Genomic DNA, 20,312 nt, shown 5'->3' on the forward strand with positions numbered 1-20,312 from the left:
GAGCTTGACATTGTCCGATAATGATCAATGCTCCCACACCAATAAATTATCGATGGTGCTTGATTCTCCTAGACATTCAAAGTACCAATGTGTTTATGCTTCATGATAGTGCCCAATTGTGCTCATGGTGTTCGATGGTCCCCTTCAGCCAACTTGTCGATAGCACTCGATGGTTCGACAACATAATTCTGACAAACTTCTAATAGTGTTTGACAGTCCGGCACCACTTTCTTAGCCAACATGTCGATGATGCTCGACGGTTTGGCATTACCTCTATGCTTTTTTGAGCCTGACATTTCTTGATGGTGTCGATGGTCCCGCACCAAAAAAGGCCTAAATTTTCGATGTTGCTTGAGGCTCCTACACATACAAAGGCCCCAGGTGTCGATGGTGTTTGATTCTCTCACATATTCATTACACCAATATTTTAGTGCTTCCCGATAATGCCTAATGGTACCCGATGGAACTCGATGGTGTTTGACGGTCTAGCACCACCGCTCCAACCAACTTGTTGATAGTGCCCGACAGTCTAACACCGCCTCTCCAGCCAATTTGTCAATAGTGCCAGACGTTCGGCATTACCCTTCCATTTTTTTGAGCCTGACGTTTCCCAATGGTGCTCAATGGTCCCACACTAACAAGGGCTCTAGGTACCGTTAGTACTCAATAATCCCAAAAATCAAAGGCACTAACATGCTAATACTTTTTAATAGTACCTGATGATTCTCAGTGGTGTCTAACAGTCCGGCACCACCCCTCCGACAAACTTCTGATGATGTTCGATGGTTTGAAACCATCCTTCCGGCCAACTTATCGATGGTGCCCCACAGTCTGGCATTACCCCTCCGATTGTTTGAGCCTGACATTCCTGATGGTGCTCGATGTTCCCGCACTAACAGGTATATAAATTGCTAATGGTGCTCGATGCTCCCGCACATTTAAGGAACAAATGTGACAATGGTGCTCGATGGTGTCCAATAGTCTGACACCACCCATCCGACCAACTTGCCGAGGGTGCCTGACAGTCTAGCACAACCCTACCGACCAACTTGTCGATGGTGTCCGATAGTCCGACATTATCCCTCCGCTTTTTTTAACTTGACATTTCTCAATGATGTTCGATGTTGCCGCACCTACAAGGGAAAAAATTGCCAATAGTGCTCGATGCTCCTGTACATCCAAGGCACTAAAGTGTTGGTGCTTCCTAATGAGGCCCGATGGTTATCGATAGTATCTAAAGGTCCAACACCACCCCTCTGGCCAACTTGCCGAAGGTGTACAACAGTTTGACACCACTCCTCCAACCAACTTCCGATGGTGTTCAATGGTTCGGCACCACCCATCCAACCAACTTGTCGATGGTGCCCAATAGTCTAGAATTTCTCTTCTATTTTTTTGAGCCCAACGTTTTGTGATGGTGCTCTATGCTCCTGCACCAACAGGGGCCCAAATTACCTATAGTGCTCAATGTTTCTACAAAACAAAGGCAACAAAGTGCCACAGTCCAGCACCACCCATCCGGCCAACTTATCGATGGTGCTCGACAGTCCAACACTACCCTTCTACTTTTTTAGCACGATATTTCTCAATGGTGCTCGATGTTGCCACACCAACAAGAGCTAAAATTATTGATGGTGCTTGATGCTCCCATACATTTAAGGCACCAAAGTACTGATGCTTGCTGATAGGGCCCGATGGTTCTCGATGGTGTTCGAAGGTCCAGCACCACCCCTCTGGCCAACTTGCCAATGGTCCATAACCGTCTGACACCACCCCTTCGGCCAACTTGCTGATGGTGCTCGACAGTCCGGCATTTCCTCTCTATTTCCCCTCTACTTTATATTTAAATTATTATCTTTTCATTAACTACAAATAAAAAAATTACTTTAGTTATAAATATAAAAATAATTGTGAGCTTTGAGAACCTTGTAAATTGATTTAAATGCATGATATTCTTTATTATATTATTACATTGACATTAGGATACAATTTTATTTTTATTATTAATTTCGAATATTAAAATTTATTTTATTAAAGATGAAATTACACATATGCTAGCTAAGTTATACTTTGACAGGTATTTTAATAATATGAAACTAAGACTTGCCAATACAATAAACACTAACTTGAAATAATTTTTTTCATTTAATTAGAGGGTAAATATGTTAGAATTTCAATTATTTTAGATAAAAGGAAAAAAAATTATAAACACTAACATGAAATTATTTCTTTTATAATTAATTAAATATTATAAATGTGATAAAAAAGAAGAAGAAGAAGAAGAAGAAATACTCAAGAGTATAGCGTGGCTGATTTGTAGTAAAGTAATAATAATAGAAAAAGTAAAATCTTTGTGGGACGGAAAAGCCATGGGGGAAAGAAAAAAGAAATTGAAAAAGACACGACACAAGTGACGAGCGAGTTGAGTTGTTTTAATGCGCAGAAGCCGCGAAAGCCAACTACTAACTACCAAACACGGAAACCCCCCAACCTATGAGAGGACTCATTCAGGTTTTTAGAATGGGGACACAGCCTTTTTCAAATCTAAACAAATAAATATTTTCTCTTCTCTTTCTTCTGCTTACATCCGTGGAAGCAGTCCAGAGAAAGAGAATATATAAATTAAAAAACAAAAAGGAATTCCTCCCTTCCAAGACTCGGAAAGTCTGATCACCATCAAATTCAATCCAACCATCTCTCATCTTTCGCCGCCCACTGCAGACATATCTTCGGTGGTTCCTATCAGTAGTAAGTTGGGCGTCTTTTCTTCCTTTCACTCCAGATTTTAAGCTTCATGATATATGCCCACTTGTTTCTAATTTGCTATTTACTTTCTTAACATTGGAAGATCCATTACATATTTGATTAGATAGATAGATGATGCCATGTTTCTGTTGATGTCTAATCGAATCGAATATATCTTTCCTTATTAATTATTATTTCCTTTGCCCTTAATTCCTTCCTTAATCCCTGAATCTTATTGTTAGGTCAATACCAACGAGTTTCCTTAAATAAATTATCATATACAGGTAGATTGCTTAGAAAAATGATGTATTAATTAAATTTTATTAAGAAAAGAATCCAATTACAATCTTGACCTATCACTTGCATGGATACTTTTTGTGTTTCTTGCTTGTTAATTTTCTCCGCTCAGTCCTTCATAATGTCACTACAATGTGATCATAATTGAATGAAAACCGACGATCAAACATATTACGTCTTTACTAACACATGTAAGAATGGTTTTCATTCTGTGAAGATTCTTTCTCTGGTACTTTAGCATTCAGCACCTGTTTTAGTTGAGTCTTATATCGAGGACTAGTTCTCCATTTCGGCTTGTGTTACACTATGAGGAATGGAGCACAACACGTGGGTGAATGTTCTAGCTCAACCTCTTGGAGCAGTCATCAGGATACTGAGGATGACCAGATGATTGCTGTTGTGTTATCAGAAGAATTTTCCAAGTTAGATGGCGCTGTTGCTAGACGCCTTTCTGGTCTTGCACCAGTTCCTGTATGCAGTCCCACTTTCCCCTTCTTTTTTTCTTTTTTCTTGTTGATTTAATTTATTTCCGTCAACTTCTGAAGTTTCCCTTTTTCTTTTTCTTTTCCATGGATCTGTCTATCTTAGCTTTAACTGAATTCATTTTAAATAAATTTCAGTAGGTTTTATTTTGTCCCCCCTCATTCCCCCTTAAATTCAAAGAAAAAAACCTCTTCACAGTTCTCATTTAGTATTCATTACATCTGAGAAACGATGCATTTGATGCTCTCCTGTTTTATCATCATTAATCCGTTCTGCTTCTTCACGGGGCCATTACTGAGATTTTTTTTCCCAATGAAGTTTTTATGGCATTGTCAACTTTGTCTGATCCTCACAGTTCTTGCTGATTACATTAATTTTGTTGCTGCTACCTTTAATTGATATTTAGTGATAATTATTCTCTTTTAAATGAATAATACTTGAAATTTCAGCATGTCCCACACATAAACTCCTATATTCCCAGCCTACATGATGCAAGTTTGGATCACCAACGTCTTCTAGAGAGGTATGTCTTATGCTTAACAGTTCCAAAAGCATGGATTTAAACGCTTCTTAATATTCTTCCAAGCTTCATTCATTTGGAAGATGTTTAGAAATATCATGGATATACATATCCATGTAGCATTGTTGATAAAAATTGGAAGACGCCTTGGTTTGTATACTTTGTATGTATTGATAAATCTGAAGAATTTAACTGATTTAGTGAACTGGTCCTACATTTTAATCATTTATCCATTTATAAATCAACTATAATACTGCATTTTACCTCCTGCTTTTGCTTTATAGTAGTTTCCTTTTCATATAGTAGTAGTATCAACCAAATGGAATCTAAATGTTTATATGAAAGGAATCATTTAGATGAGTAAAGAATGTTATAGTGAGAAATTACGTCAAAACAACATACTAGTTAAGTCATGTTCTTCAGAGTAACACTTTAATTTATATCTCTCCACTGCTTTGAAAAATCTTCCTTATTTGATGTACTGAATTTCTTACTCTCTTGATACAATAGGTGGAGATGAATTCACTCTTTTTTTCCATGTAGATGTTACTATGCTAGTATATCTTAGAGAGAGATCTGATATGTAAGATAAATCTATCCCTGAATTCTTGCATGCTCCTCGCTCAGTAGTCTACTGGCTAGCCTTTTCTCCTTTTCTTTAATATTTGCTTTTATTCACTGAAGCCTGTGAGTTTATCCCTTACAGAGAGCTCAAAATAATATGGTCTATGCTTACCTCAGTGACCTAGGTCTGCAACAAGACATTTGTCTCTTAAATTGACAGTTCACAAATCTTTTTATGTGTCAGTACGTGTGTCTATGTACAACCATTTCTAAGCATGCACAGCTGTTTGCATGCGACTCATAAATATTTCATATTGATGGAGGAAATATTAAGGTTCACGCAACATCAGAAGTAGGCACAAATGACTCTTCTGTTAGTTGTTTTCTTTAAGCTAGCTTATGCAATATGTTTCTTTGAGTAAGGTTGTAACTACTGCATACTTTTGTTCTTTCTTGGACCTTTAACTTTCAAGCCTCAATGCTTTTTCCTTATGTCCAATGGACATCTTGAAGCTTTACCTCTTCTTTCTTTCTTTTAGAATATGATTGAGAAACTTGTGATTAGGCTCATGTTAGAATGTCTTTGTTTAGAGATTTCTGGACTTCTATATATGTCTTGAATAAAATTATTTAGTAAATCCCTCATTTTTCTCAGGCTTCATGTTTATGGTCTATATGAAGTGAAGGTCTCTGGTGATGGGAACTGTCAGGTACAGTAATACCAAATAATGGTTGAAGTTAATCTATCTCTCTCTGATACTTTCACCTCATTGTCATAGTCAGGCTTTATAAATCATGCCTCCTTGCTTTGCAGTTTCGTGCACTTTCAGATCAGATGTACAGGTCCCCTGAGTATCACAAGCATGTCCGGAAAGATATTGTTAAACAGGTACAGTGTCTTTTTGGCATGAACAGTGGATTGGATGTAGATATTTGATGTGAAACTAAATAAAAGGCCCTTAAATTTATAAGTGTTTAGATGGTGTTTAGTTCAAAATCGAAGATGATATATATACTAGTTTCATAGCCTATTTACCTATAGTCCCAGAAAAAAATAGTATAAAGCCCAGTTTTAACATCTTTTTATCAATTGAATATATCTCCATATTGTCTCTTTTAACTGTTGTCTCTGCTAAGAGTACCACTTTTCTTCTTAGTGTTCCCCTGATTATCTACTTTGGCAGTGGCTGTCTCCTCGAGAATTATGGCAAAATGTTTTTTGCCGCAATTTCTTCCAGCTCCTTCCTCTTGTCTCTAAACCATAGCCATAGTGAAATTTTACCTCTTCTTTAATTTTCTACCATTCAAATTGAAGAAATTTAGCACCTTTAACTTTTATTAGTGTCAAACTACCACTATGAACTATTAAAGTTATGCAAAATTATCTTGGAAGTGATGGCACCTGCCCCAACTCAGTATAAAGACATTTAGCCACTGACAGCATACAAGCTCTTGTTGCTGACATTCCTTCTTTTCCATATATTAACAATCAATATTATCCCTATTTTTGTATTTTTCTTTTTTGAACTTATATGGTCAATTTAAAGTTTGCTAACTGAATTCTCTGAAAAATAAATTGGAATTTTAGGTTTGTGGAAGGTATTCTAAAGGCAGGATGAAAAGAAATATTAATTAATTTTAAATGATTACTTATTTTTCTTTTCTTTTTTCTTTTCCATATTCCAGCTTAAAGACAACCGTAACTTGTATGAAGGATATGTTCCAATGAAATACAAGCGATATTGCAAGAAAATGGCAAAGTATGTTGCTTCATTAAGGGTCTTTACACTCTCTGCTTTGACGTGACAAGTGTTACTTGAACTGATACTTCTGTTTTAGAGTTTAGTTTAACTTTATTTTTGGCTCACAGTGAAGGTTTTAAATTCTAATTAACCTTATTGTGTAGATCTGGAGAGTGGGGGGACCATGTTACCTTACAAGCAGCTTCTGATAAGGTTGTCTTCGTAAAAACTATCGTAAATTCCTGCCTCTTTTTATCTTACTCTTCTATTAGGTAATCATCATATTCGTGTTTTGTATCATATCATTCAGCTGTCAGTTTCTGTTGCATCTCTCTCATTTATTATCTTTAACCCTCCATGCACAATATAATGGGTTTGGTTCCCATCCATTACTTTTATGTCCATTATTATCCAATACAACTTTAATCACCATTTAAATGGTAATGATTTGTATATTAAAAAGCAATGGATGAAAAAGTATTGGATAGGATCCCAACCCCAGTATAATACATTGGAAATCAGCATGCAGATGGTTTAAATACTATTCCAAATCAGCATGCAGATGGTGTAAATACTATTTCAACTGAAGTATTTTGTTATGCAAATATCTCAGATATCATTGAATGACATTTTTTTGTGACTTCTCCAGTGAAACTTCTGTTCATTTGCCTAGTTTCATCTATATTTTGTAATTTAGCCTTTAACGTATCTAAATGTTCATATATATATATATATATATATATTTATATATGTTTATATTAGATGTTGACTTTTTTGTTGGTTTTTTGAAATATCTGATAATGATGATATGGTTGTGATAATATTGTTAGAAATGTCTGAAGAGTTTATCCTTTCTTTTCTTTTTTCTTAATTTTTTCTAAAAAAATTTCCTAATTAAGTATTGTGAATGTGTTCTGAGGTTGCAATATCCCAAGTAAAATGCCTCAATATCAGTGTGTAATATGTGCTATTTGCGTATTTGCAGTTTGCAGCAAAGATATGCCTTTTGACATCATTCAGAGATACTTGCTTTATTGAAATTATGCCACAAAGCCAGCCTCCTAAACATGGTAAGAATGGAAATTTTTTTTTTTTAAATAGGAAAACACTGTTGTCATTCCCTGTAACATTTTTTAAAAATGTATTTATTCAGCATCCCTCAATTCACTGTTATCGGTGTGTGTTTTACATGGGTGCATACTTTAGCGTGCTTGAAGGTCAAGGTCCGAAATCTGCAGCCTACTGCCCGTCTTCCCATTTTCCTAAAAATAATCCTGCTTGCACATGAGTCTTACTTCACAAATAATTTTTTTTGGTTGTCTCAAGTTGAGAGTGCTCAATAAACTTACTGACTTGTAAGACTGGCTTTTCATTCTTCCATCCTAGGACCTGATGGCATTCCTTGTGCCACAGCTTTTTCTATTTCCTAATCCCTTTAACATAAAGCTTGCTATGGAATCTCTTAAAAAATAAGCATTTTATTCAACCAAACTGTTTGGTTTTCGGTTAAATTGAATTTGTTTCTCATATCCTCCCACTTGGACTGCATTTATATTTTAACAAGAAACGTGCTGTACTGATTGCTTAGGTTCAAAAATCTGTTTGATATCCAAGAATGCATCCTTACAGTTTTCATCCTTTCTGTCTTAATTAATGCAGAACTGTGGTTGAGTTTCTGGTCTGAGGTACACTACAATTCACTATATGAGATCCAAGGTTAGGGTGAAAACATGATTTTAGGTTGAGCCTAAATGGGTTTTGGATATTCAAGCACAAAATGTTCTAACGTCTTTGTTCCAGGTGCCCCAATTCAGAAGCCAAAGAAGAAACATTGGTTGTTTTAATCAGCAGGATGTTGGGGAGGCTATAGCTCTTGTGCTGCTGAAAGATTAGTACTGTGTACACTATGCTAAATATTTTATTAACTGATGGTAGTAAGGTTTTGGTGTTTATTACTTTAAAGATGTATGGTGCTTTTGAGATTGAGATGCACCAGGTTACTTTTTTCCTCCTCCCCCCCTCCCCCCTTCCCTCTTTTTGAAATATATATATGATTATTCTTCTGTGAGGCAGATTATATTTTTCTTTTCTCTCTGTAACAAAACAATTTATCAATTACAACCTAACTGTAATACACCAAAAAACAGAATACACCAAACCAGGCCACCACCTACTAGGAAACTACCGCCAACCAGTGGACTAACTCTCTCGCCAAGCACTATCCTTTGCAAGTGAATCAGCCAAGGAATTTGCACATGCACATAACTCGGAAGAGGTCCAGAAATCTTCAAGGTCTCTATGCAGGTCGGCTACACCAGGAAACGGTCACTTCAGAGTTAGACTCAACAACCAAATGAGCCTTTCCTTTCCAAAAAGTCTGTCGAAAACCTCCAATGCAGCCTTAATGGCAATGGTTTCACTAACAGCAGGATCCAATGAAAAAGCAGGAACAAAAAATAATGTAAGAACTTGACCTTTATCGTCCCTAAGCACTCCCCCAAACCCTGCAATTCCAACAGACCTAACAACAGAAGCATCGTTGTTAAATTTCACACATTCCTGCAGTGAAACCATCCTTACCCTTTCAAAGTTGCAGTGTTAAACGTGTTTGTCAATGTCTGCCTATTCTTGGTTTACCCTCAAAAAGAGGAAAGGGTAAAAAGGATGAAAGGCGAGGGAGGGGAAGTTGTATTTGTACACTGTTCGAGGGCTGTGAGAGTTTCACCTCGCATAAAATGATAGGCATATAATTTTATGAGCTAGAGAGACTAAAGCCGATAGAAAAGCATCCATATTCGGAAGATGAAAAGCTTTATTCTTATTATTATCACTAATCTCAAATAAGGATTAAATTAATTAGGTTTATAGCATATGAATTAAACTGTTTTTTTTTTATTATACTCCATATGCTTCAACCAAGAAATAGCATATATAGCATGGAGGAAGGCCATCAAAGTGCAAGCACGATTTTTATTGCATACAGTCCACGTTAAAATTATACATTCTTGATGAAAGCCGAAAAGAAATGAGGTGAGCAAAAATTAACCATATCACACTGCAGACAAGTATTTCGAATCACTTCCAGTTGTTGGCAACAATGTCAGCCAAGTCTACAACTCTTTGAGAGTAACCCCACTCATTGTCGTACCAAGCAATCACCTTAACCATGTCGTCTCCCATGACCATGGTGAGTGATGCATCAACGGTGGAGGACACATCAGAGCACCTGAAATCAACTGAGACAAGGGGTTCATCGCATACAGAAAGGATACCCTTAAGCTCCTTCTCTGCACTTTCTCTGAAAGCAGCATTCACCTCTTCAGCGAAGGTCTTCTTTGAGACCTGGACAACTAAGTCAACGACCGAGACATTTGGTGTTGGTACACGCAAGGCAATGCCATTTAGTTTGCCTTTGAGAGTAGGGAGTACAAGGGCCACAGCCTTCGCTGCACCAGTTGAAGTCGGAACAATGTTGAGAGCTGCAGCTCTAGCACGCCTGAGGTCGCGGTGGCTAGCATCGAGTAATCGTTGGTCACCAGTATATGAATGAGTTGTAGTCATTGTGCCCTTGATTATACCTGCCATATATTATGTTAGTTCTGTATTATCGCATGCCTACATGTTCTGTTCGTAACTATTAAACTGTCAGAAGGTTGCCTAGCCTTGGAATCTTTGACTAGGCACTAGGTGTATAACTAGAAAAGCGCCATTCTTCTAAATAGGCATATCAGTACTATATCTACTTAACATACGTACGTACCACTTGATTCGAACCATTTTAAGAAGTGCGAATTAAAAAACCGAGGCAAACTAAGAAATTTGTAGGCACGGGGACAATCTGGTCAAAGGAGTTACCAAATTTCTGGTCCAGAACCTTGACAAAGGGAGCAAGGCAATTGGTGGTGCAAGAAGCATTACTGATTATGGGCTCATCTGGGTTGTATATGTCAGCATTAACTCCGACAACATAGGTCGGGATATCACCCTTTCCTGGGGCAGTTATGAGCACTTTCTTCGCTCCTGCTTGGATGTGCTTTCCTGCACCATCTCTATCGACGAACACACCAGTTCCTTCGATCACCAGGTCTATCCCTAAGTCTCTGCATCAACATTGTCATTTTGAATGATAACCAACAATTGTTTAGGAATTGTTAATTTATATGAAAATCTGAGGCATTTTATTGTGGAACTAGAGATATGAGAAACATAAATTCTTACTTCCATGGGAGGTTGACGGGGTTGCGGTCAGAAACGACCTTGATGACCTTGCCATCAACAGATATGGCGTTATCACCAACAGGCTTAACATCGGCTTCAAATATCCCAAGGGTAGAGTCATACTTGAGAAGGTGAGAAGCCTGCTTAACACCACCAGTGTCATTGATTGCAATGACATCAAGTGGGGAGTCCTTACGGCCGTGCCAGCACCTTAAAAAGTTCCTGCCAATCCTACCAAACCCATTAATAGCGACCTTTAGCTTTGCCTCTACCACGCCTTTCCGGTATCCACCATTATTGATTCCCAACTACAAACAAGATGCACATAAGTAAAAGGAACAAGGTAGTTCCAATTGTATTTTGAATGAATGATAGATTCAGCATATTTTTACATCTGCGAACCAGAATTGCAAGGCACATCATTCATAAACAAGATAAAGAGTTACATGCTCTTCAAGAAACCGTGTAGTGTAACACGTATAAAGAGACAATTGAAGATATTTTCAGTTCAGTTGTCCCTTTCGCTACTTGCAAGTCTGCTGAGGAATTTAAGGTCAAAGGACAGCCGTGAGCTTTGGCATTGTATTATATTATTAAGATGATTTCCGGTTCTTCACAACTATCACTAGTTATAAATAAACAACGCAAATGCTATAGGAAATAAATAGATATTGATCATTATATTGCGTGCGTGTGTGGCATCGTCAACTCTGCATTCTGCAGCAGAGAAAAAAGTTCTCTCTTCAGAGTTAAGGTAACAATATGACGGTGGGTGAAGCCTAGGATGAAGATGCTGAGAAAAAGCTGATAGATAGAGCTAGCGTCAAACTCACAGCAGAAGTCTGAAAAGCAATGACTGATTGAAAGTCATCCGAGGTTTTCCTGGCAAAGGTAAGGCTAGCTGAGTTGCGCAGACCTGAGAATTCCGCAAAACCCTTTGCATTTGCCTGGAAGAAAAAGAACGTTGATTTGATCAGTAAAAGGGATACGCAGCACTAGTTAATAAGACGAGCGACAATGAACCTGAAGGGTTGGTTTGGCTACAGAAACAGTAACCGACACCATTATGATCGTAGAGGAAGCTGCTTAAGAAGTGGTGCGTAGCAGAGGCACACAGGTTTTAGTTTTGATTAAGTACAAGTGCATAAGTGAGCGGTAAGTAATTGGTGGATGACTGAAACGAGAGGGTGAGATTACGGATAGCCTCTCCTTCAATGTATGGATGTGGTTTGACGTTTGAGCTTTCTTTTTCATAATTTCTTAGATATATTTTTCAACGTGTGGACTCTGTGGGCCTTTATGGAATACTGATCCCTGTGGCTATAAATCTATTTTAAACGCTCGTGAATTCCGTCACCAGAGCGGAAAGGAGACTCGAGTTTTTATACAGCACTGCCGGAAAGTTCTCATATTTTGGCTTAGTCATGATAAGGATTAAATGCTTACTCTAAGCTTAAACATTTCACTGCAGCATTTCTCATCTTGAGTGTAAAAGTGGCTGATTAAAGATTACTTTTTCTTACTTATTCAAATAAAAACTTTTGCAATTCAAAGTGGTCACCAAAATTTTATGGACCAATTCAAATAAAGGCTTTTGTTAGTCGTACAATTGCTCGCAAAATTCCTTAGTCTAAGAAAGTTTGGTCTTTAATCAACCATCATGAAAGATTTGGCCCTCACTCATTTAAGAGTTTAAAATCTTTAAGCCAAAATTGAGCATTTAGTTTACTTTAAATCCTAAACTCTAAATTTTAAGCCCTAAATCCAAAATTCTAAACATGATTTTATTTAAAATGTTTTGTAATCATTTGCCTATTTGTTTACAATTTTTTGTTGATAGATCAAGCTTGGAGATGGACCTTAGAGAAAGGTGAAATGAGTTAGAATATTATCAAGTTGCAAAACAAACGTGATGTTGGGAGCTTAAGTCAATACAATGGCTTTATTTAATAATGTAAGAGCTTAAAGTCACAATAACTAAAGTAAAATGGAGATTGTAACACCTCTAACCCGTATCTGTCGCAGGATTAAGGTTACAGAGCATTACCGTACAAACTGAACATTAAAACATACATTTCATACATTATCATAAACATGTTATAAAACAATCATTCACATACATATCGTCCCTAAATTGAGCCCTCGAGGCCTAGAAACACCTTAGAAACAATTCAAGACCAAATTGAAATCGTTTGGAAAGTTTATAAAAAAGTTGCAAATTTTAGACTACAAGGGTCACACGACTGTATAGCCAGGCCGTGTGCCTCACACGGTTGAGACACATGCCCGTGTCTCAGGTTGTGTAACCTTCGAACTAGGGACACACGGCCATGTCCCAGCCCATGTAACTCTCTGAGTAGGGTCACACGCCCATGTGTCAGGCCGTGTAACTCTCAAAATTGCCTGACATGCCCATGTATTAGGTAATGTAACTCACTGAATTGTATGCAAAATAACCTACAGGGGACACATGGTCGTGTCGTCAGGCCATGTGTCACACATGGCTAAGTCACACGCCCGTGTCTCAGGTCGCGTGGACATAAATTTGCTCAAAATCAAGCCAATTCCAACACCAACTCAAGCATAAACCTTAAGACCTTTTGTGCACAAAATCAAGGCATCAAAACCCTATCAAAACATACACATAATGACCAGTTCAAGAGTCCTAAAATCAATTAACCAATATGCGATTCAAGGCACCTAAAATGCAAACATCAAAACTTACCTAAACATGCATATTTGGTCACATTTCCATCATCAATTATAATTCAACTTCTATCAAATCATGCCACAAACATGACCATTAACACATCACTACAAACATACCATTTGAGCCATTCTACTCATGCCTCACAATTACCCAAAATGACACAATCCAACATGGTATCAAATGGTACCAACCAAGACAACTTGCACAAGTTATACATACCAATTCATCCATTAAATATTCAACTAAACACCATTACAAGTCCACCTATACATGCCACTATAACCTTGGCCAAAACATTAAAAAACTACCAATATTTATGTTGGATAGTGTGATAGATCTCCGACGAGCTTTTGATAATCTATAAAACATAGGAAAGAAACTACGTAAGCACATAATACTTAGTAAGTTCATAGAAAATGAAACATAACTTACCATTTCATTTATATAACAATAAGTATAAGCATAATGTATCTCAAACCACAAGCTTGGCACAAGCCTAAACATCATCATCAATACACAAGTTAGTGTATTTATACATAACTCATTTGGATTATCCACATGATAATTCATTTCCATATGCAAGTACATCATTTGAATCATCCATCCTTTCCATGAACATATGCATAACACCATTTGAAAACTTACCATTTCAATCCCTTTCTTACCCTTTGAACTAACTAGAATATCGTCGGATACTTAGGAAAGCTCACACATAGTGTGCTTAAATATATAATCGTAACATTTCTTTTATATTGCTGCTCACACGAGCTGTGAAATGGGCCTGCTCACATGAGCTGTGGATCAGAATGCAAGCTACATGATGCTGCTCATACGAGCTTTGGAGTATCTGCAACAAATGTAGGACCTCAACCATCGGTAGGACATTTAAGGCCAGCACTCGAAACATGAAATCCCTAATAACATGTCATTTGTTTCCTACAAATTCCTAAGGTTCAACCGAGACTCGATAACTGTGGTGGCATTGATTTATTTATATATCAATCAATTCACATGATAAATAACTATTCATAAGAACTTACCTTGACAATTAGGGCGTAGAAACAAAGTTGAACTAATCCGAGGCTTTAGCTTTTCCCCGATCTCAACCCGTACATGATCTATCTTGATCTAAATAGAAAAATTCAATCCATTTAATACCCCTAGTATTCAATTTAGTCCACATTTCACATTTATGAAAAATTATTATTTAGCCTATAACATTTTAAGTTTTTACAATTTAGTCTTTAAGCTCAAAAATTAAAATTTAAGCGTTTTAATCCTCCTTTCAAACTAATCAATTTTCATCAAAAATCATTTTATAAAACTTGTTTATTTATCAACAAGGACTCATAATCTATCATTAAACATCAAGAATCATAAAAAAAACATTCATGGCATAATCCTTAATCTATAATAGTTTTACAAATTGATCCTCAGGCTAGTTAGATTAAGCTAAAACAACCTAAAAAATATAGAAATCATTAAAAACGGGACTCAAAAACACTTACATTCAAGAGAGAAAGCCAATTAAATGCTCAAACCCTAAAATGGCTTCTTTTCATTCAATATTTGGTTGAAACAAAGCTTGAAGAAGATGAGTGTTATTTGGTTTTATTTAATTTAACCTTTAATTACACATTTACAATTTTAACCTTTAAAATTTTAATAATTTCAATAAAACCTTGCCATGTGTAATAGCCCATTTTTTAGTGGTATCAGAAACAATGGTTTTGAGGCCACCAAATTCGACAAGTAAGTTCGTAAATATTATTATTTAATATTTACGAGTCAAATGTGATTTTTAAAAAGGTTTTTGATTTGATAATTTATGTTATTTAACGATTTATTAAGTTTGAGTGGTAAGACCCTAAGTTCAAGTAGCTTTAGAAAATGAGGTATTAGGACCTTATTTCTATAAATTGAGCTGTAAATATTTTTATAAAAATTTACGAATTGTCATTAAGGTGGTATTAAAGTTTCGTTAAAAAAATTTAACGTTTCAATAGTTAATTAATTAAAAAGAACTAAATCGTAAAATATATAAAATTTGATCACTATTTGATTCGGGTGATTAAATGGTTAATTGAATAAAAGAAAAAAGGATATAAATGGTAATTAGACCATTCAAGGTGTTAGTGGACAATAGTGGACATGAATTTGATGTTTTATTTAATTATTAACTAAGGTTAATATGGTAATTTGATAATTATATTAAATTAAAATAAAACAAAAGGTTAATTTGTTATCTTTTTAGTTTTCTTCTTCATCAACCGAACATCCATGGGCGTTGAGATGAAGCTTTTGGCCATGGAAAATATACTTGCATGGTATGTGATTTTGGCTCCAATTTTAATAATTTTTATGTTTTTGAGATCGTTGCAACTAGGTCCAACTAGCCCGTACCTTCGATTTTGAAACTATTAAAGATTTTGAATGTTTCCATTGATAAACCTTGTGATTTTAGATGTTAAATGTTGAATTTTAAATATTATTTTTTATTTAAAAGTATTTAATTAAGTGATTTTTGATGAATTTTTTGATAAGGGACTAAATTGTTAAAATAGTATTAAAATAGTAAAAGTACAAGGATTTGATGTGAAATTGTTGCAATAATGGGCTATATTGGATGTCATAATTATTATACTAGGCTCAATTTTGGATAAAAATGGTTAATTTGCATGTTTTAGATTCAGAGACTAAATTGAATAAAAGTAAAAAATTTTGGGGCAAATTTGTAACAATGTAAAAAAGACTAAATTGCATAAAATATATTTTTTTACTGTCTAAATTAATAGATTGAATGAAATTATTAATTTAGATCAAGATTAGGTAGAAAATCGAGGAGAATAAAAATTACCAAAATGCCCCTATACTTTGACATTTCTTCAATTTAGCCAGGTAAGTCGGTATGAATTGTATTATGTATAATGTTGGTTAAATTGAATGTTATTATATGATTTTTATTAAAAATGAATCAATATATATGTTATTATACAATTTATAGTGTTATGAAATGACGTAAATCCAGCGACGTACGACAACTATCGAGCCCCATTTGAACCTTAAGAATTTGTAGGATAAAAATGACATGTCATTAGGGTTTACATGATTCGTTTGTTGGTCTTAAATGTCCTACTAATGGCTGAGGTCAGGTATGTGTTGCGGATACTCCACAACTCGTGTGAGCAACATCTTGTAGTTACGTTCTAACCCCCAACTTATGTGAGCAGACCCATTTTCACAGCTCGTGTGAGCATACTTATTCATAGCTCGTGTGAGCATTTATGTACAAGAATTGACGAATTACAGTTATATGAGGTAGCACGCTTTGTGTGAGCTATCCCGGATATCCAACGGTATTCTAAACGGTTCAACGGGCATGACTTGAAAAGAAAATGGTACGAGTTTTATACGAACTAAGATATGTACACGTATGAAAGAAATTGAAATGGTGAGTTACATGGAAAATATGTTATGTTGAGATGGATGATAAATCCAATTGAATCATGCTCAAGTATAGTGGTTATCCATGTCAAATTGATATGAATCATGTTTAAATGAACTAACATGTGTTGTTGATGTGCTTAGGCTTATGCCAAACTTGTGGATATGATTGATGTTTATGGTTAAGCTTGTATTATGTATATGAAACGGGTGAAAAAAGGGAATGATATGGTAAGTACGTAATTGGGATGTATTATGATGTTATAAAAAGTTTAATGAGATAAATGATGTATTCATATGTTAGTAAATTGCTTATGCTTTGAATTAATCTATCTATGTCATGGGTTAATACATTGAATTGAGAACTAATAACGTTGTTGAGGCTTATGATAAGCATTGGGAATAGAAAGGAAAGTAAGTAAATTGAAAGATGTATAACTTTATAGAAATGTTGATGGTTATACATTATGTCCCATAAAATCCTTTCATGTTATGAATTATAAATAAATGTGACATTAAAGAATTTACTCACTTACGAGTTGGTAACTATGGTTTGGTAAATCTTGAGGCATTGGTATATGTTTATATTTAACCTATAATGTTCATTATTGAAATGTAATATTATGTTTATGGTTTATACGAGCTTACTAAGCATTCATTGCTTATGGGGTTTTCTTTCTCTTACTTTTTAGATTATTGAAAGCTCGATCAGGTTGAAAGCTAGTCGGAGATCCATCACACCATCCATTAATTTTATCAGTAGATTTTAATGCTTTGGTCGTGGTTATAATGGCATGTATAGGTGGACTAGGTCTAATGTTTAATAGATGAGTTTGGTATATATATGTAACACCCTTAACCCATATCCATTGTCAGAGTAGGGTTATAGAGCATTACCGGAGTTTACAAATTAATTTACAAACATTTCATTATTTCATCAAGCATTTATATTTATAACCAATCAAAATCAAAACATTAATGAACTAACATTGGCCAATTTAACTTATTCACGCCATTATAACCAGAATCAAATCATCCAAAATTACTGATAGAACCAATGGGTAGTGTGATATATCTCCGACAAGCTTCCAATCTAATTGAGCTTCCAATCCAATCGAGCTTCCGATAATCATTTCAATGCATCTAATAATTATACATATTATCAATAATAATTCAATTCCAATAATAAAATACATATTTATATAATATTCATCACCAAATAACATTCACTTTAATTAAAATTATACAAAATATAGTTCATACGAACTTACCAGGCTAAATTGCAAAAATACCAAAATTAAGGGACATTTTGGTAATTTTTTATTTTTCTCGAATTTCCATCCAATCTTGATCTAAATTAATATTTCATTCAATTTATTAATTTAAATAATAAAAAAATTCATTTCATGCAATTTGGTCATTTTTTGACATTTTACAAATTTACCCTTAAAATTTTACTTTTATTCAGTTTAGTCCCTGAACCTAAAACATGCAAATTAGCCATTTTTAATGAAAACTCATGCTAGTTGAATAATTATATATTTTCCTCCTCCTCCTCTCCATTCCACATCGTTAATGTATAAAACATGCTTATATGTAACATTATCTATAATTTCACCATTTATTTATATATTCATTCAAAGCTGTCCACTTGAGTCATAGTCACTAAATTATTCATATCTTGAGATATGGAACTCCGAATTAATATCCACTAATTTTCCTCAAAACTAAACTCACATATATTCTTACCATAAAATTTTTAGAATTTTTGGTTTAGCCAATAAGTATATTTTATTCTTTTAAGTCATCTCTGTTCTGCTGTCTGACAGTTTCGACCCTTCTTCACTAAAAATTAATTATCTTCTTATACAGGATTCAGATCATGTTATCATTTATTTTTTTTGAAAATAGACTCATTAATAATTTTAAACATATAAATTTAAGTCCCTAATTATTTTTCTACAATTTTTTATGATTTTCCAAAGTCAGAATAGGGGAACCCAAAATCATTCTGACCTTGTCTCACAAAATTTATTATATCTCATGATTTAAAATTCCATTACTTACACTGTTTCTTCTATGAGAAACTAGACTCAGTATTATTTAATTCCATATTTTATTTGTCCTATAATTAAATTTACAAAATTTATGGTAATTTAAAACTTAACCTACTGCTGCTATGCAAAACTGTTTTAGTGCAAGATGTTGATTACTAAGTTTATAACTCCCTTTCTCTATAATATTTCTCATCACTTTCACTTATTTCCCTTCACTAATATATCAAGAACATAAGACCTTATATAAGAAAACTCTACTATAACATCAATTCTATGCTTTTTCAATAATATCAAACTTAAAAATATATTGAAATCTTGATGTTCTTACCTTGTCCTATTAGTTTCAACCTTTAACTTGATTTTCTCTCTCCTCCAACTTCTCTTTCTTGAATCTAACTTGATATTCTAGCTCTCCATAGTCTCCTTGTTATCTTTCTCTCTTGATGGATATGAAAATTCTTTTGATTTCTAGGTGAAAATGGTGAATTTTTGGTGGAAGGACCAAATTGTAAAGAAAACAAAACTTTCTTTCTTTCTCTCTTCTTCTCAAGTTGGATGCATGGGAAGATGATGATTTCTTTCAAAATATTAATAAAATATTAATTAAATAACATTTATCTAATTAATTAATTAAAAATATCACCAACATCATCATTACCTTCTAGAGTTCTCTCTCTCTAATTGATCGTTTTGCCCTTCATAATCTTTTAAAATTCCATCCTTGAGTCATCACTTAATTTGGTAAAATTGTGATTTAGTCCCTTAAAATTCTTCACCTTTGCAATTTGGTCCTAATTCATCCATTTTCCTTAGTTTCTAGATTATTCCACCCTTAAAATATTTTCACTATTGGTCCTTCAAATTTTTCATATTCACACTTTACCCCCTCAAATTTTGAGTATTTACTCTTGGTCAACATAACTTTTCTCACTTTTACGATTTAATCCTTTCTTGAATTAATATATCATAATATACTTCCCAATGTTGCCATAACTCAAAATTTCCCTTTTTGTCTCTTTATTTCCTTATTTTACTATATCAAGGATACCTAATTTCTTACTGTAGTAGTTTTTAGGGTATTTCAGTAGTAATTTTCAGGATATTACAATATATGTCATTTTAGTTGATGATCATGGTATGAAATGTTGCCTTAGATTTGAGGTACTTAAGTTACTATTGATATCTTGTTGGTTGTGGTTAATATGGTCAAATTGGTGTATGTATTGAAATGACCAGAATTAGTATGTGTTAATGTATCTTTAAATGGCCAAAATGGTATGGTTATTATGTATCAATTATGTTATGTTTTGGTATGAAAAAAAGTTAAGTGATAATTGTTTAAATATGCACATGTATAGGTGTTTTGGTTGATATTATAGTCATTATGTTTTGGCTTGTAATTATGGTATTTTGAGTCACTGAAATGGTTGTTAGGTTGATATATGTTTGTGGACTTATAATGGTTGATATCATGGCTTATGGTGCTTGATTGATGGAAGATGGAATGGTAGTTAAAAATGTATGTTATGAGT

General features: G+C 34.6%; 2 protein-coding genes across 3 annotated transcripts; one reads left to right on the top strand and one right to left on the bottom strand.

The window, feature by feature from the left end:
- Positions 1-2,453: 2,453 nt before the first annotated feature.
- Positions 2,454-8,423, top strand: LOC107935842 (OVARIAN TUMOR DOMAIN-containing deubiquitinating enzyme 12). Of its 2 annotated transcripts, none has more exons than XM_016868460.2 (10): positions 2,454-2,748; positions 3,260-3,513; positions 3,975-4,048; positions 5,265-5,319; positions 5,424-5,498; positions 6,296-6,369; positions 6,516-6,585; positions 7,337-7,421; positions 8,011-8,067; positions 8,152-8,423. In XM_016868460.2, exons 2-10 carry the CDS (start codon positions 3,349-3,351, stop codon positions 8,193-8,195), a joined length of 699 nt encoding a protein of 232 aa, XP_016723949.1. In that variant the 5' UTR covers positions 2,454-2,748; positions 3,260-3,348; the 3' UTR covers positions 8,196-8,423. The 2 variants fall into 2 exon arrangements, with proteins under 2 accessions (XP_016723949.1, XP_016723950.1); XM_016868461.2 differs by having other exon boundaries at positions 2,460-2,748; positions 6,516-6,564.
- An 880-nt stretch (positions 8,424-9,303) lies between these two features.
- Positions 9,304-11,869, bottom strand: LOC107935841 (glyceraldehyde-3-phosphate dehydrogenase A, chloroplastic). Its single transcript, XM_016868459.2, has 5 exons — positions 11,593-11,869; positions 11,403-11,516; positions 10,570-10,877; positions 10,207-10,451; positions 9,304-9,929 (listed from the first exon to the last, which is right to left on the bottom strand). The coding sequence occupies exons 1-5, from the start codon at positions 11,632-11,634 to the stop codon at positions 9,427-9,429; spliced, it is 1,212 nt and encodes a 403-aa protein (XP_016723948.1). The 5' UTR covers positions 11,635-11,869; the 3' UTR covers positions 9,304-9,426.
- Positions 11,870-20,312: the final 8,443 nt, after the last annotated feature.

The sequence above is a fragment of the Gossypium hirsutum genome, chromosome D07 (assembly GCF_007990345.1).
Source record: "Gossypium hirsutum isolate 1008001.06 chromosome D07, Gossypium_hirsutum_v2.1, whole genome shotgun sequence".
Classification (NCBI taxonomy): Eukaryota; Viridiplantae; Streptophyta; class Magnoliopsida; order Malvales; family Malvaceae; genus Gossypium; species Gossypium hirsutum.

What these genes read in the sequence shown, in the direction of transcription:
- LOC107935841 (XM_016868459.2), bottom strand. Translation starts at nt 11,634, where the DNA reads ATGGTGTCGGTTACTGTTTCTGTAGCCAAACCAACCCTTCAG. An exon ending in CCCGTCAACCTCCCATGGAA is followed by an intron (nt 10,452 to 10,569) that starts GTAAGAATTTAT and finishes ATGTTGATGCAG; the next exon opens with AGACTTAGGGATAGACCTGG. An exon ending in GGTTCTGGACCAGAAATTTG is followed by an intron (nt 9,930 to 10,206) that starts GTAACTCCTTTG and finishes AATATATGGCAG; the next exon opens with GTATAATCAAGGGCACAATG.
- LOC107935842 (XM_016868460.2), top strand. Translation starts at nt 3,349, where the DNA reads ATGAGGAATGGAGCACAACACGTGGGTGAATGTTCTAGCTCAACCTCT. An exon ending in CTGGTCTTGCACCAGTTCCT is followed by an intron (nt 3,514 to 3,974) that starts GTATGCAGTCCC and finishes TTGAAATTTCAG; the next exon opens with CATGTCCCACACATAAACTC. An exon ending in GGAAAGATATTGTTAAACAG is followed by an intron (nt 5,499 to 6,295) that starts GTACAGTGTCTT and finishes TCCATATTCCAG; the next exon opens with CTTAAAGACAACCGTAACTT.